We start from the raw sequence: 20,378 nt of genomic DNA, 5'->3' as shown, positions 1-20,378 counted from the left end.
TTTCTCTTCTCTGCTGTTTCCTTGTCCCTCTTGTCTGCTGTTTCCTTGTCCCTCTTGTCTCACTTCTCTGTTTTCTTGTCCCTCTTGTCTCACTTCTCTGTTTCCTTGTCCCTCTTGTCTCTCTTCTCTGTTTTCTTGTCCCTCTTGTCTCACTTCTCTGTTTTCTTGTCCCTCTTGTCTCACTTCTCTGTTTTCTTGTCCCTCTTGTCTCACTTCTCTGCTGTTTCCTTGTCCCTCTTGTCTGTTTCCTTGTCCCACTTCTCTGTTTTATTGTCCCTCTTGTCTCTCTTCTCTGCTGTTTACTTGTCCCTCTTGTTTCTCTTCTCTGCTGTTTCCTTGTCCCTCTTGTCTGCTGTTTCCTTGTCCCTCTTGTCTCACTTCTCTGTTTTCTTGTCCCTCTTGTCTCACTTCTCTGTTTCCTTGTCCCTCTTGTCTCTCTTCTCTGTTTTCTTGTCCCTCTTGTCTCACTTCTCTGTTTTCTTGTCCCTCTTGTCTCTCTTGTCTGCTGTTTCCTTGTCCCTCTTCTCTGTTTCCTTGTCCCACTTCTCTGTTTCCTTGTCCCTCTTGTCTCACTTCTCTGTTTCCTTGTCCCTCTTGTCTCTCTTCTCTGCTGTTTCCTTGTCCCTCTTGTTTCTCTTCTCTGCTGTTTCCTTGTCCCTCTTGTCTGCTGTTTCCTTGTCCCTCTTGTCTCACTTCTCTGTTTTATTGTCCCTCTTGTCTCTCTTCTCTGCTGTTTCCTTGTCCCTCTTGTTTCTCTTCTCTGCTGTTTCCTTGTCCCTCTTGTCTGCTGTTTCCTTGTCCCTCTTGTCTCACTTCTCTGTTTTCTTGTCCCTCTTGTCTCTCTTGTCTGCTGTTTCCTTGTCCCTCTTCTCTGTTTCCTTGTCCCACTTCTCTGTTTCCTTGTCCCTCTTGTTTCTCTTCTCTGCTGTTTCCTTGTCCCTCTTGTCTGCTGTTTCCTTGTCCCTCTTGTCTCACTTCTCTGTTTTCTTGTCCCTCTTGTCTCTCTTGTCTGCTGTTTCCTTGTCCCTCTTCTCTCTCTTCTCTGCCGTTTCCTTGTCCCTCTTGTCTCTCTTCTCTGCTGTTTCCTTGTCCCTCTTGTCTCTCTTGTCTGCCGTTTCCTTGTCCCTCTTGTCTCACTTCTCTGTTTTCTTATCCCTCTTGTCTCTCTTCTCTGCTGTTTCCTTGTCCCTCTTGTCTCTCTTCTCTGCTGTTTCCTTGTCCCTCTTGTCTCTCTTCTCTGCTGTTTCCTTGTCCCTCTTGTCTCTCTCCTCTGCTGTTTCCTTGTCCCTCTTGTCTCTCTTCTCTGCTGTTTCCTTGTCCCTCTTGTCTCTCTTCTCTGCTGTTTCCTTGTCCCTCTTCTCTCTCTTCTCTGCTGTTTCCTTGTCCCTCTTGTCTCTCTTCTCTGCTGTTTCCTTGTCCCTCTTGTCTCTCTTCTCTGCTGTTTCCTTGTCCCTCTTGTCTTTCTTCTCGGCTGTTTCCTTGTCCCTCTTGTCTCTCTTCTCTGCTGTTTCCTTGTCCCTCTTGTCTCTCTTCTCTGCTGTTTCCTTGTCCCTCTTGTCTGCTGTTTCCTTGTCCCTCTTGTCTGCTGTTTCCTTGTCCCTCTTGTCTCTCTTCTCTGCTGTTTCCTTGTCCCTCTTGTCTGCTGTTTCCTTGTCCCTCTTGTCTCTCTTGTCTGCTGTTTCCTTGTCCCTCTTGTCTCTCTTCTCTGCTGTTTCCTTGTCCCTCTTGTCTGCTGTTTCCTTGTCCCTCTTGTCTCTCTTCTCTGCTGTTTCCTTGTCCCTCTTGTCTGCTGTTTACTTGTCCCTCTTGTCTCTCTTCTCTGCTTTTTCCTTGTCCCTCTTGTCTCTCTTCTCTGCTGTTTCCTTGTCCCTCTTGTCTCACTTCTCTGCTGTTTCCTTGTCCCTCTTGTCTCTCTTCTCTGCTGTTTCCTTGTCCCTCTTGTCTCTCTTGTCTGCTGTTTCCTTGTCCCTCTTCTCTCTCTTCTCTGCCGTTTCCTTGTCCCTCTTGTCTCTCTTCTCTGCTGTTTCCTTGTCCCTCTTGTCTCTCTTGTCTGCCGTTTCCTTGTCCCTCTTGTCTCACTTCTCTGTTTCCTTGTCCCTCTTGTTTCTCTTCTCTGCTGTTTCCTTGTCCCTCTTGTCTGCTGTTTCCTTGTCCCTCTTGTCTCACTTCTCTGTTTTCTTGTCCCTCTTCTCTCTCTTCTCTGCCGTTTCCTTGTCCCTCTTGTCTCTCTTGTCTGCCGTTTCCTTGTCCCTCTTGTCTCACTTCTCTGTTTTCTTATCCCTCTTGTCTCTCTTCTCTGCTGTTTCCTTGTCCCTCTTGTCTCTCTTCTCTGCTGTTCCCTTGTCCCTCTTGTCTCACTTCTCTGTTTCCTTGTCCCTCTTGTCTCTCTTCTCTGCTGTTTCCTTGTCCCTCTTGTCTCTCTTCTCTGCTGTTTCCTTGTCCCTCTTGTCTCTCTCCTCTGCTGTTTCCTTGTCCCTCTTGTCTCTCTTCTCTGCTGTTTCCTTGTCCCTCTTCTCTCTCTTCTCTGCTGTTTCCTTGTCCCTCTTGTCTCTCTTCTCTGCTGTTTCCTTGTCCCTCTTGTCTCTCTTCTCTGCTGTTTCCTTGTCCCTCTTGTCTTTCTTCTCGGCTGTTTCCTTGTCCCTCTTGTCTCTCTTCTCTGCTGTTTCCTTGTCCCTCTTGTCTCTCTTCTCTGCTGTTTCCTTGTCCCTCTTGTCTGCTGTTTCCTTGTCCCTCTTGTCTCTCTTCTCTGCTGTTTCCTTGTCCCTCTTGTCTGCTGTTTCCTTGTCCCTCTTGTCTGCTGTTTCCTTGTCCCTCTTGTCTCTCTTCTCTGCTGTTTCCTTGTCCCTCTTGTCTGCTGTTTCCTTGTCCCTCTTGTCTCTCTTGTCTGCTGTTTCCTTGTCCCTCTTGTCTCTCTTCTCTGCTGTTTCCTTGTCCCTCTTGTCTGCTGTTTCCTTGTCCCTCTTGTCTCTCTTCTCTGCTGTTTCCTTGTCCCTCTTGTCTGCTGTTTACTTGTCCCTCTTGTCTCTCTTCTCTGCTGTTTCCTTGTCCCTCTTGTCTCTCTTCTCTGCTGTTTCCTTGTCCCTCTTGTCTCACTTCTCTGCTGTTTCCTTGTCCCTCTTGTCTCTCTTCTCTGCTGTTTCCTTGTCCCTCTTGTCTCTCTTCTCTGCTGTTTCCTTGTCCCTCTTGTCTCTCTTCTCTGCTGTTTCCTTGTCCCTCTTGTCTCTCTTCTCTGCTGTTTCCTTGTCCCTCTTGTCTGCTGTTTCCTTGTCCCTCTTGTCTCTCTTCTCTGCCGTTTCCTTGTCCCTCTTGTCTCTCTTCTCTGCCGTTTCCTTGTCCCTCTTGTCTCTCTTCTCTGCCGTTTCCTTGTCCCTCTTGTCTCTCTTCTCTGCCGTTTCCTTGTCCCTCTTCTCTCTCTTCTCTGCCGTTTCCTTGTCCCTCTTGTCTCTCTTCTCTGCTGTTTCCTTGTCCCTCTTGTCTCTCTTCTCTGCTGTTTCCTTGTCCCTATTGTCTCTCTTCTCTGCTGTTTCCTTGTCCCTCTTGTCTCTCTTCTCTGTTTCCTTGTCCCTCTTGTCTCTCTTCTCTGTTTCCTTTTCCCTCTTGTCTCTCTTCTCTGCTGTTTCCTTGTCCCTCTTGTCCCTCTTCTCTGCTGTTTCCTTGTCCCTCTTGTCTCACTTCTGTTTTCTTGTCCCTCTTGTCTCTCTTGTCTGCTGTTTTCTTGTCCCTCTTGTCTCTCTTCTCTGCCGTTTCCTTGTCCCTCTTGTCTCTCTTCTCTGCCGTTTCCTTGTCCCTCTTGTCTCTCTTCTCTGCTGTTTCCTTGTCCCTCTTGTCTCTCTTCTCTGCTGTTTCCTTGTCCCTCTTGTCTCTCTTCTCTGCTGTTTCCTTGTCCCTCTTGTCTCTCTCCTCTGCTGTTTCCTTGTCCCTCTTGTCTCTCTTCTCTGCTGTTTCCTTGTCCCTCTTGTCTCTCTCCTCTGCTGTTTCCTTGTCCCTCTTGTCTGCTGTTTCCTTGTCCCTCTTGTCTCTCTTCTCTGCTGTTTCCTTGTCCCTCTTGTCTCACTTCTCTGCTGTTTCCTTGTCCCTCTTGTCTGCTGTTTCCTTGTCCCTCTTGTCTCTCTTGTCTGCTGTTTCCTTTTCCCTCTTGTCTCACTTCTCTGCTGTTTCCTTGTCCCTCTTGTCTGCTGTTTCCTTGTCCCTCTTGTCTCTCTTGTCTGCTGTTTCCTTGTCCCTCTTGTCTTTCTTCTCTGCTGTTTCCTTGTCCCTCTTGTCTCTCTTCTCTGCTGTTTCCTTGTCCCTCTTGTCTGCTGTTTCCTTGTCCCTCTTGTCTCTCTTGTCTGCTGTTTCCTTGTCCCTCTTGTCTCTCTTCTCTGCTGTTTCCTTGTCCCTCTTGTCTCTCTTCTCTGCTGTTTCCTTGTCCCTCTTGTCTGCTGTTTACTTGTCCCTCTTGTCTCTCTTCTCTGCTGTTTCCTTGTCCCTCTTGTCTCACTTCTCTGCTGTTTCCTTGTCCCTCTTGTCTCTCTTCTCTGCTGTTTCCTTGTCCCTCTTGTCTCTCTTCTCTGCTGTTTCCTTGTCCCTCTTGTCTCTCTTCTCTGCTGTTTCCTTGTCCCTCTTGTCTGCTGTTTCCTTGTCCCTCTTGTCTCTCTTCTCTGCCGTTTCCTTGTCCCTCTTGTCTCTCTTCTCTGCCGTTTCCTTGTCCCTCTTGTCTCTCTTCTCTGCCGTTTCCTTGTCCCTCTTCTCTGCCGTTTCCTTGTCCCTCTTCTCTCTCTTCTCTGCCGTTTCCTTGTCCCTCTTGTCTCTCTTCTCTGCTGTTTCCTTGTCCCTCTTGTCTCTTCTCTGCTGTTTCCTTGTCCCTCTTGTCTCTCTTCTCTGCCGTTTCCTTGTCCCTCTTGTCTCTCTTCTCTGCTGTTTCCTTGTCCCTCTTGTCTCTCTTCTCTGCTGTTTCCTTGTCCCTCTTGTCTCTCTTCTCTGTTTCCTTGTCCCTCTTGTCTCTCTTCTCTGCTGTTTCCTTGTCCCTCTTGTCTCACTTCTCTGCTGTTTCCTTGTCCCTCTTGTCTCTCTTCTCTGCTGTTTCCTTGTCCCTCTTGTCTCACTTCTCTGCTGTTTCCTTGTCCCTCTTCTCTGCTGTTTCCTTGTCCCTCTTGTCTCACTTCTCTGTTTTCTTGTCCCTCTTGTCTCTCTTCTCTGCCGTTTCCTTGTCCCTCTTGTCTCTCTTCTCTGCCGTTTCCTTGTCCCTCTTGTCTCTCTTCTCTGCTGTTTCCTTGTCCCTCTTGTCTCTCTTCTCTGCTGTTTCCTTGTCCCTCTTGTCTCTCTTCTCTGCTGTTCCCTTGTCCCTCTTGTCTCACTTCTCTGTTTCCTTGTCCCTCTTGTCTCTCTTCTCTGCTGTTTCCTTGTCCCTCTTGTCTCTCTTCTCTGCTGTTTCCTTGTCCCTCTTGTCTCTCTCCTCTGCTGTTTCCTTGTCCCTCTTGTCTCTCTTCTCTGCTGTTTCCTTGTCCCTCTTGTCTCTCTTCTCTGCTGTTTCCTTGTCCCTCTTGTCTGCTGTTTCCTTGTCCCTCTTGTCTCTCTTCTCTGCTGTTTCCTTGTCCCTCTTGTCTCACTTCTCTGCTGTTTCCTTGTCCCTCTTGTCTCTCTTCTCTGCTGTTTCCTTGTCCCTCTTGTCTCACTTCTCTGCTGTTTCCTTGTCCCTCTTGTCTCTCTTCTCTGCTGTTTCCTTGTCCCTCTTGTCTGCTGTTTCCTTGTCCCTCTTGTCTCTCTTGTCTGCTGTTTCCTTGTCCCTCTTGTCTCTCTTCTCTGCTGTTTCCTTGTCCCTCTTGTCTCTCTTCTCTGCTGTTTCCTTGTCCCTCTTGTCTCTCTTCTCTGCTGTTTCCTTGTCCCTCTTGTCTCTCTTCTCTGCTGTTTCCTTGTCCCTCTTGTCTCTCTTCTCTGCTGTTTCCTTGTCCCTCTTGTCTCACTTCTCTGCTGTTTCCTTGTCCCTCTTGTCTCTCTTCTCTGCTGTTTCCTTGTCCCTCTTGTCTCTCTTCTCTGCTGTTTCCTTGTCCCTCTTGTCTCTCTTCTCTGCTGTTTCCTTGTCCCTCTTGTCTGCTGTTTCCTTGTCCCTCTTGTCTCTCTTCTCTGCCGTTTCCTTGTCCCTCGTCTCTCTTCTCTGCCGTTTCCTTGTCCCTCGTCTCTCTTCTCTGCCGTTTCCTTGTCCCTCTTCTCTGCCGTTTCCTTGTCCCTCTTCTCTCTCTTCTCTGCCGTTTCCTTGTCCCTCTTGTCTCTCTTCTCTGCTGTTTCCTTGTCCCTCTTGTCTCTTCTCTGCTGTTTCCTTGTCCCTCTTGTCTCTCTTCTCTGCCGTTTCCTTGTCCCTCTTGTCTCTCTTCTCTGCTGTTTCCTTGTCCCTCTTGTCTCTCTTCTCTGCTGTTTCCTTGTCCCTCTTGTCTCTCTTCTCTGTTTCCTTGTCCCTCTTGTCTCTCTTCTCTGCTGTTTCCTTGTCCCTCTTGTCTCACTTCTCTGCTGTTTCCTTGTCCCTCTTGTCTCTCTTCTCTGCTGTTTCCTTGTCCCTCTTGTCTCTCTTCTCTGCTGTTTCCTTGTCCCTCTTGTCTGCTGTTTCCTTGTCCCTCTTGTCTCTCTTGTCTGCTGTTTCCTTGTCCCTCTTGTCTCTCTTCTCTGCTGTTTCCTTGTCCCTCTTGTCTGCTGTTTCCTTGTCCCTCTTGTCTCTCTTCTCTGCTGTTTCCTTGTCCCTCTTGTCTCTCTTCTCTGCTGTTTCCTTGTCCCTCTTGTCTGCTGTTTCCTTGTCCCTCTTGTCTCTCTTCTCTGCTGTTTCCTTGTCCCTCTTGTCTCACTTCTCTGCTGTTTCCTTGTCCCTCTTGTCTCACTTCTCTGCTGTTTCCTTGTCCCTCTTGTCTCTCTTCTCTGCTGTTTCCTTGTCCCTCTTGTCTCTCTTCTCTGCTGTTTCCTTGTCCCTCTTGTCTGCTGTTTCCTTGTCCCTCTTGTCTCTTCTCTGCCGTTTCCTTGTCCCTCGTCTCTCTTCTCTGCCGTTTCCTTGTCCCTCTTGTCTCTCTTCTCTGCCGTTTCCTTGTCCCTCTTCTCTGCCGTTTCCTTGTCCCTCTTCTCTCTCTTCTCTGCCGTTTCCTTGTCCCTCTTGTCTCTCTTCTCTGCTGTTTCCTTGTCCCTCTTGTCTCTTCTCTGCTGTTTCCTTGTCCCTCTTGTCTCTCTTCTCTGCCGTTTCCTTGTCCCTCTTGTCTCTCTTCTCTGCTGTTTCCTTGTCCCTCTTGTCTCTCTTCTCTGCTGTTTCCTTGTCCCTCTTGTCTCTCTTCTCTGTTTCCTTGTCCCTCTTGTCTCTCTTCTCTGCTGTTTCCTTGTCCCTCTTGTCTCACTTCTCTGCTGTTTCCTTGTCCCTCTTGTCTCTCTTCTCTGCTGTTTCCTTGTCCCTCTTGTCTCTCTTCTCAGCTGTTTCCTTGTCTCTCTTCTCTCTCTTCTCAGCTGTTTCCTTGTCTCTCTTCTCTGCCGTTTCCTTGTCCCTCTTGTCTCTCTTCTCTGCTGTTTCCTTGTCCCTCTTGTCTCTCTTCTCTGCTGTTTCCTTGTCCCTCTTGTCTCTCTTCTCTGTTTCCTTGTCCCTCTTGTCTCTCTTCTCTGCTGTTTCCTTGTCCCTCTTGTCTCACTTCTCTGCTGTTTCCTTGTCCCTCTTGTCTCTCTTCTCTGCTCTTTCCTTGTCCCTCTTGTCTCACTTCTCTGCTGTTCATCCTGTGCTCTCCATGTCTCCAAGTCCTCCATGTTGCTCTCAGACGGGAGACAACAGAAAACTAAAGACAAGCGAACAGTGAACTGACCGTCTAGAGTTCGATCGACCGGACTTCTCTCTGCAGATGAGAGCGTCCTTAGCAACGCTCAATAAGTCCTTGACAGCGGTCTGTACTACTGGATGAACAACGTGTCACGTGTTCTGAGCGGACCAATCAGAATCCAGTAACTAAGCCATGTAATAAACGAGATGAACTCACGGTTCCAGCGACGCCCCCTCTTCTCGCGCCTCTCTCTCTTCCTCCGAACAGTCGACTCCTCGCCTCAGATTGAGGTCTGAACAGATCGATGTGTTCTGGCGCCGCTCGGCCCATCAGAGCGCGGCCCGGGTCCAGACCCCGGTACCCCAGACCCTGAAGGCCCCCTCGCGGTGTGAAGTCCACCGGGGTCACGTCTTTAGGGGCAAAGGTCACGTCCTCCGGGGCGAACTCATCCTCATCCTGCAGCAGAGCGGACATGTTACTGTGAAGCATCTCTCTCAAAGGCAAGGTTCAACACAGAGCCTATTGACCTACACTCATACACTACGAGCTGCTCTCGACTTCCAGCTCAAATCTACCATTGCTCTGATTTCTCCTCACCGTGTGTATATGGAGAGTTTCTACTTTTTCAATGCTATTTTTATTTTTAAGCGTCTCTGAGTTTCTAGAAAAGTAAATAAACAAACATTTCCCACATGATCTCATCAAGAGTTAATGATATACAAAATGATCTGTGTTTTAACGTCCTCCTCCAGGGAAGAGGACAGAGTCCCAAAATGTCCTTAAATGCATCCCCACATGTTCTATAAATGGAGTGTAAAATAATTCAGTGAAAACTATTTTATGTTATACTTATATGTAAAAGTAAGAATGCATATATCAGGTTGCTGAAAAGAGAATCCACTGAACTGTAACCTGAAGCTTAGTCTTACGTGTTCACGGTATTTCTGAAGCAGAAACCTATTCGTTATTAAAATGCCTTTCTGTTATTTATATTTAAAAAAGAGATATGTATTATTTTAGTTATGAATGAGCCTCACCTCAGAGTCCTCTGATCCAGCAGGGGGCAGCAGAGAGCCGTCTGTGAGGAGCACACAAAGAAGAACACACTTAATACAAATAGAAATCCACATTTAGAGGAGGATTTATTCTTGATTTGATTTCCTCTTGAGAACCTGTCCTCCTCCCTAGAACCCTCCTCTGTCGGTCTTTATATCAGAGCTTTAGACTCTTCACGCACTCTCCCTATTCTATCTGTAGTTACGTGCACATCTCAAAACATCCTCGTGCACTGTTCTGCTTTATCAGTTCTATGTCCTATATATATCCATGCTGCTCTGCTGGAGGAGGCCTTCAACGTCTCACCTCCACCTCTCCTCTGCAGCTGCTGAGCTCATGGTGAGAGAGACTGAGTGTGAGCTAATCAAACGCACCCGGGTGCTGCCTCCGGGGTTTCCTCTTCACTCGCGGCCCGACGCCTTGCCCCTGCCTCCAGCCCATCCTGCGCAGAATCTCCACCCCCACGGACGACCTGAGGGACGAAACAAACGCACCTCAGACTCCTGGTGGACCTCAGGCTTTCATTTATTAGTATTTAATAACTCTCCCTTCACCTTTACATTAAAGGTGGGGTAGGTCAGTTTGAGAAACCGGCTCGAGATACACTTGTTGTTATATTCCATGGAATGCTCTTAACATCCCGATAGCAATGAATATCTGAAGTGCTTTGACAACAATCCATAAATAAATGCCTGTCTGTCAGCCTTCCAGCTCGTGCACGCACAAATGTATCTCGTGCCCTCATTGGGCATGCATTGCAGCAGTACTTCAATGACTCGCCAGCAGCAAGCGGCCACTTTCACCATGGCAGAGTTAGGTTCAACATCGTCTACTGGGCGCAAAAGAAAAAATGTAACGGAGCAAATGAAGAGCAAACATAAAGTGGAAACTAGGAGAAGTCAAACCAGAGTTGCTTTGGCTGTGTAGTATTGCTAACCTAGATGTGTTTAGCTTTGCCTGATACGTAACGTTACTGCAGCCTGCTCTCGCGGAGGAGGGGCTCTGTAAGGAAGTCTGAAGGAAGGGGCGGATTCTTTTTGGCTGTGTACTTTCACATGTTAGTGCACTCGAGCCGGTTTCTGAAACTTACCTACCCCACCTTTAATATATAAAGTTGTAGGGAGGAATTATTGTGTGGGTGGGCCTGGAGAAATGTAGGTGGGCCAGGGGGAGACTTATTAAGCGTGGGGTCTGAGCTGGAACTTCATTAATGATTTTTTAATGCACTAATTGAACATAAGCATAAACTAGCAGTGAAAACAAAAACATAGGCACGGCGGCCTCAGAATGTGTGTTCTACTGACATCCACATGAGTGGGGATGGGTATCGTTAAGGTTTTAACCGTAGGCCCACTACTACTTTTATCGATACCGCTTAGCAAACCGGTGCTTTAACGGTACTTTTATCGTTTTTTTGGAGAAAAAAATAAGTTAAACTAACTTAACAAATTGTGAACAAAACTAACTTTTTATTTAAATTAAATACATAATATTTCACATCAAAAGAAACAACAATCGTATACATCGTATTGAATAATCTGATGACAGAACTGTAAACAGAATAGCTGAAACTTTAACAAACTAAAGAACTCAGTTACCTCTAATCATTAACCCATGTTTGTATAATGTAGTTAACTCCGTGTGTTGCTGCTAGCATACATAACACCTGACGTGGAAACGTTACTCGTGGACGGGGGGGGCTACAGAGCTACTAGAAAGACAGTGGAACCCGGTGCATTCCTCCGTCTGGATGTGGAGCACTTTGATAAATGTTTAGACAAATTGCTCGTGTTACCGCCCTCACATGATCAACTCTTATTGCACTTTTGGTAACGAGCATTGTCCACATCGAGACGGGTAAAGTTTAACCACACCTCGGAGCGCGTTCTCTCCGCCGTCTCCTCCGGGTGTGTGTGTTGCTGCATGTAGCAGCTGCGTGTGTGTAAACGGCCCCGCCGCCTCGCAAGCAGGCGGGGATTGGAAAGATCTAAAATACTGAAAATAATCATCGACGCATTTTGCTGTCTTTTTGCATATTAGAAACGGAGTTGGCGACACTAAAACTGCAATATAATGTTTGTGTAGCAATAATACATATGACAGATATGTTTTACATGTCTCTCTCCAGTACCGACCGATAACGTCGGAGCTTAATGGTACAGGGTATATGCAGAAATCCTTGGGTCAAATTTAATACTTTTTAAGACCTTTTTTAAGACCCTTTCCAAACATTTTAAGACCTCATCGCAACTTTGAGTTCTAACCGGTTACATTGGCGACACACTTTACCTCACATTGACTATATTGATTGTAAGATAGCAAAACTAAACAGAGTGCAGACAGACTACTGAAGCCTCCTCTCCACATGAACTTCAACCTCTCTGTGAAGGTCAGGTTTAATGCAGTATGCTGCTTTGTTGCTTCTGTACTCTGTGCTCTTTCATTCCAGTCAAACTCCTCAGAAAACATTAGAAACCAGTATTTGACCAATAAACAAAACAATTGACAAAACTTTGAACTATGAAATATGTTAAACTTTGGTGAGCTTCAGCGGGGTAATGCCATATAGGAGCTCCCTCACAAATACCCAGGGGTTAAATTGGGCTGGGGCTGTCCGGGGCTAAGCCCTGGCACATAGGACGATGCTCTGACGTCATCACCCTCACACATTTGTCATATGTTTACAAAAAAGGATATATATGTTAAGACTTTTCTCGTTCTTAATATAGACTATATTTAGGGTCGATATGTGTTGACTTTACTTTAAAATAGCAGATCTCTGTGACCGTATATAGTTTGGCTTAGACCCCGGCCCCACGAGGACGCATACGCAAACGCAAAAGAGTCTTCCGTTCACACGCATTCGATTCATTAACGTATCCGTTCACACTAGACCGCTGGAAATGCTGGAAATGCTGTAGTACATATGCCAGGCCTGTAAGTGGCGCCGCTGCCGCCCAAAATACACCAAAAGCAGCGAAGAAGACCCCGGAGCCTGGTTGCCATGGTTGCCCTTCTGTTTATTCTCCGCGGTGGACGGCGTGTTGTCCTGCTGTATCTCTCAGGTAGTCCACAGCAGATGAAAAACACCCACCTCTCCGCCTCTTCCAAGGAACGAGGGGACCGTGCGGCAGTTTCCGTTAAAAAAAATGTTCCGCCGGTCAACATGTCCGTTAGAGTTTAAATCTTCCGTACAAAATTAGGAAAGTGCCGGTCAGAGGTCTTCTTTGTTATTTATTGAGCTTTAAAACAAATTGATAACGACTCTGTTCTCTGTATAATAATATAATAATATTTAATAAACGGTGACTGCCTCTCTTTTCCTCCCCGTCTTCTGACAGCCCAGCAGCAGCAGGAGACGCGGGGAGAGGGAGGCGGGCTATTTCATCGTAATCAGAAAATGATCATATAGGGCACACACGGAGCCGTTGGACCCCCAGATCGTTGCGTGGGCCGGTCTACCCACCTTGGGACCCCCCCCCACAGAGCGGAGCAAGGCAACGAAACTTAAAATAATAAGCAGCATTTTACGGCGCGCTATGCATGGGGCCGCCTTGTGGGGTTTCCCGACATGTCGTTTCAGTAAATTAAAGGGTGTTTCATGTTGTCGTTGCTGTGGACCTTCTTAATACTTTGGAAAATGCCGTTTAATACTTTTTAATAGCCTTAATTTTCGCTAAATTGATTTATCAACTTTTAATACTTTTTAAGACCCCGCGGACACCCTGTGGTACCACGGTCTTTAATAATTCAGCCCTGGAGCCCTTTTAATACCGGGGCTCGGTACCCATCCCTACACATGACTGGCTCGGCGGCCACAGGTCGTTTATCCTCGACAGTCGCACAGTGGGCACACACTGAGAGAGTCTTTTCATATTCAGCAAATGTGTACACGCTTCACTGCAGAGCTCAAGAAGAAAAAATACTTTCATTCACTCGGGGCAAAACTTACTTTACTTACTAATTTACTCACGTTAAAAAAATGCACTCCCTATTCCATTGTCATGAAGGTGGAATCTAACTATATCCAGAATAACTTTGATTGGATCCAGGCTAGAAACATGTTTATTTCTGCTGTACAGTTGGGCATTTTAACATGGGGGTCTATGGGGATTGCTCCTTTCTGCATCCATCCCCTGTTGGCCACTAGAGGAACTGCAGTTTGTGGCACTTCCTTCTGGGCTTCCCAGCTCTGCGCTATAACGCGCTGATTCGCTGTGGGTGGGCCAGACGTGCATGTGGGTGCGCCCAGGCCCACCCGGCGCACCCACAGCTAAGCCACTGGTAGGGAGAGTTGTTCAGTGTGTGGTGGTGTGTTCAGGGACTGGTTCAGTGTGTGATGGTGCTTTCAGGGACTGGTTCAGTGTGTGGTGGTGCGTTCAGGGCAGGGCTCGACATTAAGGACTGCCCGATGGCCCGGGCCATCTAGTATTTAGCTCGGGCAATGAAGCCTCACCTGCTGGTTGCCCGATCGGGCAATCTATTATACCAGTATCATGCAGCTCGTGGATCAGTAATGAGTGACCCGACAGTAAAACTAAACATATCTATAACTAGTTACGGTAGTTTGAGAGGTAATTAAAATAGCTACGTGTGATGTTCTAACCTGAAGTGTGTGTTTTGTTCCGCTCACCGCTGCATGTGATCATGCAGAGCTGCGTGTCGACTCGTCAGCAGCAGCTGATCTCTCTCTCCCGTCAGATTAGACTTCACTCTTGTTTATGTCCATATCGATCAGATCGAGCTAGTTCTAGCTAATGATAGGACTACCTGCTTATTAAAAGACACCTAAACAATAAGTGTCGCTCTGCAACTGGGTGAGGCCACAAAGTATAGCGCAGCATTATGCATTTGTTTACATGCCCACCGGAACCCCGAGGCATTACCGACAGATCAACGCACAATCAACCCAGACAGGACATCTCTTTCTCCATATTAAGTGTTAGACATTAGAATGGACTCTTCTTGTCTGTCACATAAGTGGCGCAACTGAAGCGGTATTGCGCTAAAGGGAAATTATTTTGACCGAAGAGATTTAGATTTGCCGGCTAACGGGAACTCTGACGTCGCCATTTTGTGTGCTTCGCGGATGCGCTCGGTTCCTCTCGACGGCTGCTCGGGTCTGCTCGGTCAGCTTCCGGATGAGGAAGCATTCGTTGGACCAACTTACAGCAGATAACATTACAAACATTTTTAACAGGGGCCATAATAGTGTAAATAATGTTTGTTTTGGGAGTTACAACTGAATGTAATGTTTTCTACTTGTTTACATCTGGAAAGGCATTTGCCTTCATCAGATGGAAAGTGTCTTCACCAACAACTTAAGTATTTCTTATAGCTATGCAGGGCATGCAAGAGAGCAAACACAAATAAGAACAAACAAACAAGTGAAATGAAGAATAAAATTGAAATTGTACAATATAATATTGTGGGACTGGTTCAGTGTGTGGTGGTGCGTTCAGGTACTGGTTCAGTGTGTGGTGGTGCGTTCAGGGACTCGTGGTGCGTTCAGTGTGTGGTGGTGCGTTCAGGGACTGGTTCAGTGTGTGGTGGTGTGTTCAGTGTGTGGTGGTGCGTTCAGGGACTGGTTCAGTGTGTGGTGGTGCGTTCAGGGACTCGTGGTGCGTTCAGGTACCGTGCTGGAGCGATGAGTTCCTCCAGTTTTGTGTCTCCTGTAATAAGTGAGTTTTGAGCGTTCACGGCTCTCGCTGTTTCTCTGGTTTTGTCTGTGCGGCTCGACGTGAACTCCTGAGACGTTCTGATCTGACTCGGGGCGATGCCGTGCTCCCCGAAGTCCTGACAACAAGAACAACAACAAGATCAACAACAACAACAAGATCAACAACACCATCACTCTCACTGACTCTGCTTTCTTTCCTATATCTGGGTGTAAATTAAACACTGATTGTTTTCCTCGTTACCTCCTCGTCCATGAAATCTTCCGGGCGGGCATTTTGTTTCTCAGATTTCTGTTGCCGCGACGACACAAATGTTGACGGGGCCCAGCCTTAAAACAACAACAGGATCAGGATCAGGACAACACGTCAACAACACACAGTTCAGGTTGTTGATTGGTAACTGTAGGTAATACAGTGATGCTACTCTTGGCTCCAGATCCCACTGATATGAGGAAGCGTGAAGCCTCGTGACGGAGCAGCACTGACCTTCCTTCGTGCCCACGGTGTTGAAATATCCTGCAGAAAAGCCTCCAGTGAACGCCCCGTGGAACCTCTGGAACCTTCCCTTCTCATCTTTCACCGTCTGGTCGTGCAGAGGAACCGGCCTCTTCCTCGCCTCGTCTGGAACACACACAACACTTCATTATGTATTCAGAGAATACTTCATTATATACTTTTTTTGGTGGTCTAATGTAGGGGTTCCCAAACTTTTCAGCCCGCCACCCCCAAAATAACAGTGCCAGAGACTGGCGACCCCCTGTCGACGGGGGGGGGGGGGGCTAGTGAATTAATTTCAGAAAAAAAAGAAAAAAAAGTTTGAGAAACACTGCGCTAGTGGATTGTCAAAGATTTTGTAATCATCTCGCGACCCCCACTCGGGGTCGCGACCCCCACTTTGGGAATCCCTGGTCTAATGCAGTGGTTCCCAACCAGGGGGGTGCGCCAAAGATCGCAGGGGGGGGGGGGGGGGGGCAGGCCTCATATGAGGCCAAATATCCTATTTAGACTTTTTTTTCCTTTACATATAATTGTAACGCAATACATGATTGTCACTAAAAGCCTTGTCTCTACTTTACTATAAAATATAAAAAATAATTGATGAATTAATTTGAACAAAAATTGAAGTAAAAAGACAGAAATGTATAATTCTTTCTTTCTATAGAAATGTTTCTTCTGCCCGTAAAGTGTCCAAATCGGGCTTTTCTGGATAAGCACATTTTTAAAACATAGTCATTGTCCATGCCGGTTTCAGTTGGATGATGTCCCAGTTGCTCCGATCAGATCGGTCTCCTCCATTTTGTAGATTATTTAGGACTTTTGAATCCACAGAAACACATCTCAGAATCCGGCTCACTTTGAGCATGTGTTTTAAACAGTTTCATCCCTTTGTGAATTGTTTCTACTTCCACCCTCCTTTAATTTCTTCATACAGCGAGAATCCAAATGAATGAATCCTGAGTCCAGTAACCATCAGAGTCTCTCCATAGAGCTCCTTAGTTACGCTCTCATCCTCCTTTAACCAAACACTTCACAGAGAATAAGGCGTCCGCTAAATGCCTTCATTGTAAATGATATTGTTGGAGAATAAACCCCACAGATCCTCCGGTGTGTCATTAACAACGCAACACAAAGCAACAAGAACGTTGTCTACAGTAGCCATGAACTCGCATGTCGGATGTGGATGCGTGGGCCACCCGAATAGGTTAAGGGGCCTTTGGCTTTCCTTGCCGGGGGGGGTGCGGTGCCCCCACAAATAGAATCAAATTCTGTGGGAAACACTGGATGCCTTCTCTGTTTATGCTGCTGAAACACAAACAATTACCAAACTGGGATCAATAAAGTACTTCTTATCTAATCTGATCTGATCAGTGTGTGCATGTGATGCCTCAGTATACCCCACACCATGATGAAGACTTGCATCTTGAATTATGAATAACAATTTGCATATTAACTAGCTAATCAAATATCTGAGTGTTTTTGCAGTATTAAACCCTGCATTATGAGCCCGTCTGTTTCTATGTGTTGCTTAATGTGCTCTCCATGGCTCTGTGAGTACACAGTGTGTAGCTCTGTGAGTGCACAGTGTGTAGCTCTGTGAGTACACAGTGTGTAGCTCTGTGAGTACACAGTGTGTAGCTCTGTGAGTGCACAGTGTGTAGCTCTGTGAGTACACAGTGTGTAGCTCTGTGAGTACACAGTGTGTAGCTCTGTGAGTACACAGTGTGTAGCTCTGTGAGTGCACAGTGTGTAGCTCTGTGAGTGCACAGTGTGTAGCTCTGTGAGTACACAGTGTGTAGCTCTGTGAGTACACAGTGTGTAGCTCTGTGAGTACAGTGTGTAGCTCTGTGAGTACACAGTGTGTAGCTCTGTGAGTGCACAGTGTGTAGCTCTGTGAGTACACAGTGTGTAGCTCTGTGAGTACACAGTGTGTAGCTCTGTGAGTACACAGTGTGTAGCTCTGTTAGTACACAGTGTGTCCCCATGCTGCTGTGTAGCTCTGTGAGTATACAGTTTGTCCCCATGCTGCTGTGTAGCTCTGTGAGTACACAGTGTGTCCTCATGCTGCTGTGTAGCTCTGTGAGTACACAGTGTGTCCTCATGCTGCTGTGTAGCTCTGTGAGTACACAGTGTGTAGCTCTGTGAGTACACAGTGTGTAGCTCTGTGAGTACACAGTGTGTAGCTCTGTGAGTATACAGTGTGTCCCCATGCTGCTGTGTAGCTCTGTTAGTACACAGTGTGTAGCTCTGTGAGTACACAGTGTGTAGCTCTGTGAGTACACAGTGTGTAGCTCTGTGAGTATACAGTGTGTCCCCATGCTGCTGTGTAGCTCTGTTAGTGCTCAGTGTGTAGCTCTGTGAGTACACAGTGTGTAGCTCTGTGAGTATACAGTGTGTCCCCATGCTGCTGTGTAGCTCTGTTAGTACACAGTGTGTCCCCATGCTGCTGTGTAGCTCTGTTAGTACACAGTGTGTCCCCATGCTGCTGTGTAGCTCTGTGAGTATACAGTGTGTCCCCATGCTGCTGTGTAGCTCTGTTAGTGCTCAGTGTGTAGCTCTGTGAGTACACAGTGTGTAGCTCTGTGAGTATACAGTGTGTCCCCATGCTGCTGTGTAGCTCTGTGAGTATACAGTGTGTCCCCATGCTGCTGTGTAGCTCTGTTAGTGCTCAGTGTGTAGCTCTGTGAGTACACAGTGTGTAGCTCTGTGAGTACACAGTGTGTCCCCATGCTGCTGTGTAGCTCTGTGAGTACACAGTGTGTCCCCATGCTGCTGTGTAGCTCTGTCAGTACAGTGTGTCCCCATGCTGCTGTGTAGCTCTGTTAGTACACAGTGTGTCCCCATGCTGCTGTGTAGCTCTGTTAGTACACAGTGTGTCCCCATGCTGCTGTGTAGCTCTGTCAGTACAGTGTGTCCCCATGCTGCTGTGTAGCTCTGTGAGTACACAGTGTGTCCCCATGCTGCTGTGTAGCTCTGTGAGTACACAGTGTGTCCCCATGCTGCTGTGTAGCTCTGTGAGTACACAGTGTGTAGCTCTGTTAGTACACAGTGTGTAGCTCTGTTAGTACACAGTGTGTAGCTCTGTTAGTACACAGTGTGTCCCCATGCTGCTGTGTAGCTCTGTGAGTACACAGTGTGTAGCTCTGTGAGTACACAGTGTGTAGCTCTGTTAGTACACAGTGTGTCCCCATGCTGTAGCTCTGGCAACACAGAGACCTTCAGGATAAACACCATCCTATATTATCTGTTCTTAAAGATCCTGAGTGTTTGTGATTCATGAACTCCACTTCTGAGTTCATGTGTACTTATATGTGTTACTGCCAGAGAACAGGCACAGGTAGCCGGCTCAAGAGACACACAAACCAATCACACAAACACTCAGATATTTAAATGTATTTCATTTAAAACTCAGATTTGAGTGTGGAGGCCAATATATTGTTGTTAGCTCGTTAGCTTAGCATCCTCTGAAGTGGCCGTTAAACACGCGCTGTGTCATTTCTCTCCAGATATAAACAGGGTCATGATGTTAAAGGTTTAATAAAGGTTTAATAAAGACACTCAGAGCTTCTTTACCTTCTTCCAGAGGCTCCAGAGGAACCCCGTAAGACACGAAGTCCTCCTCACCGTCAGACGCCATGTTTTACTATCACTACCGGGGCCGCGGGGGGACAAAGTTCACAGGAAACGCGAAGGGTTTCAGTCAGGATGAGGAAGTGCGACACCAGGTGGAGAAAGACTGGAACTACCACGTTCATATATGCTGTTTATTAATACATTAATGAAACAAACAAATAATAACAACAATAATAATAATGATCTTGGCTCTTGAGTATTCATCTGTAAATATCTGTCATTTATTATTTGAATATGATTTTCTAGTTTCCTTCCTCCTTACTCATCACCGATTGGGTTATCAGATTGTCGTTAATTGGGATTTCCACATATCAAAAGTGTTATCTGCAGTTTATGTATAGAAATAGAGAGTGAAGTAATGGTCCGTGTGACGGGGGGAGATCTGGCGTCAGCGTCTCACTTTGGACTGAAGACAGGGTTTTAAAGTGTCTCTGAGGATCTGCTGGATATCGCATGTCGGTCCAAAGATCACAGCAGTTTGTCATTTATTGTCTCAGAGCTGGAATCGAACAGCAGATCCGAACCCCCCACTGAGCCACAGTGAAACCACAGGATCAGCAGAAACTCAGAGGTCTTCAGGGGTTTAAAACAACTGGAGCTGAGGGGGGGATATGTAGTTCAGTAGAAAGAGAGAGGAGAAAGAAAGGAACCAGAGAAGAACCAGGAGAAGCTGGAAGAAAGCCAGAAGAAAAGAGGAGAGATGGATAAAGCTACAATTCAAGTTTCAAGTCTTTATGTATGTAGATATGTCACAGGCTCCTCCAACAGTGCTGCCTTTATTTATACAGGTGAATGTCCTTGAGACACAGGGTCTCATTCTCAAGAGAAACCTGTTCAGTGGTAACACCACACACAGTTACAGACAGACAGGACACTGAACACAGAGGCAACAATCAAATAAAACATCAAACTCATATCGTCAGATATAGCAGGTGCAAACACCCTCAGATGATTTCTCCAGCTTCTTTGAAATGAGTTTAAAATCTGTGATGGGTATGAGGGGACGGACAGAGTGATGTACTGTATCAAAGTGCTCCGCTTAAGGTCCTGCTGAAGTGTGTTCCAGGTCGAGGGGGCAGAGTATGATATGGCTTTTTCCCCAAGGGTCGTGCGTACTGAGGGGACGGACAGAGTGGTGTCATTTTGAGATGGCAGGCTATAGCTTTACTGTTAGCGTGAGATGTGGACAGTGGTGTAGTGGGGACTTTTTTTACTGGGGGGACGCTATTTTAATTAGGTCATCCCAAACAATGCCACACAAGTGCGCACGCGCGCAGTGCACTCACAAAACGGGCAAACAGGTCCACAGAAACTACCGGCATGCTTGGTCCTACTTTAGTTACTGTACTGCAAAAAGCAGACGGCTCTGCGTTCAACACACACACAGACTCAGAACCATGGAAACACTGGCACATAAGTTACATCAACAATTTATAGGCCGAAATTGCATAAGCTACAGTATTGCAACAGACAGCGCTGCTTCTCTCTCTCTCTCTCTCTCTCTCTCTCTCTCTCTCTCTCTCTCTCTCTCTCTCTCTCTCTCTCTCCACTTTCAAAATCTATTTAAAACTCATAACAAACAAACACAATTCCCAAAGTTGTCATGAAATTAACTTATTAAATAAACGAAACGAAAAATATAGCCTACTTATGCAAACAACATTGAATCTGGACTTGAAATTATTCTGATTAGGCCTAGCCACATCGCAAATAAGCAGACAGCACTGCTGTTTTCACACACACACACACACACACACAC

At 46.7% G+C, this 20,378-nt stretch overlaps 1 protein-coding gene across 1 annotated transcript in view; it reads right to left on the bottom strand.

Moving 5' to 3' along the window:
• The window catches only part of gpatch1 (G patch domain containing 1), a gene marked incomplete at its 3' end in the record, with an annotated part of 42,519 nt that extends 23,800 nt beyond the window's left edge, over positions 1-18,719 (bottom strand). Inside the window, exons 1-7 of the mRNA XM_079695410.1 lie at positions 18,560-18,719; positions 14,975-15,109; positions 14,732-14,817; positions 14,446-14,606; positions 9,185-9,282; positions 8,792-8,832; positions 7,971-8,210 (exon numbers count right to left, since the gene is read on the bottom strand). Of these exons, the coding sequence (XP_079551536.1) occupies positions 7,971-8,210; positions 8,792-8,832; positions 9,185-9,282; positions 14,446-14,606; positions 14,732-14,817; positions 14,975-15,109; positions 18,560-18,623 (825 nt within the window). The remainder of the gene's footprint in view (positions 1-7,970; positions 8,211-8,791; positions 8,833-9,184; positions 9,283-14,445; positions 14,607-14,731; positions 14,818-14,974; positions 15,110-18,559) is intronic.
• Positions 18,720-20,378: the final 1,659 nt, after the last annotated feature.

Source organism: Notothenia rossii (assembly GCF_949606895.1).
Source record: "Notothenia rossii genome assembly, contig: scaffold_262, whole genome shotgun sequence".
NCBI classification, from domain to species: Eukaryota; Metazoa; Chordata; class Actinopteri; order Perciformes; family Nototheniidae; genus Notothenia; species Notothenia rossii.
This window is presented reverse-complemented; position numbering and strand designations above follow the sequence as displayed.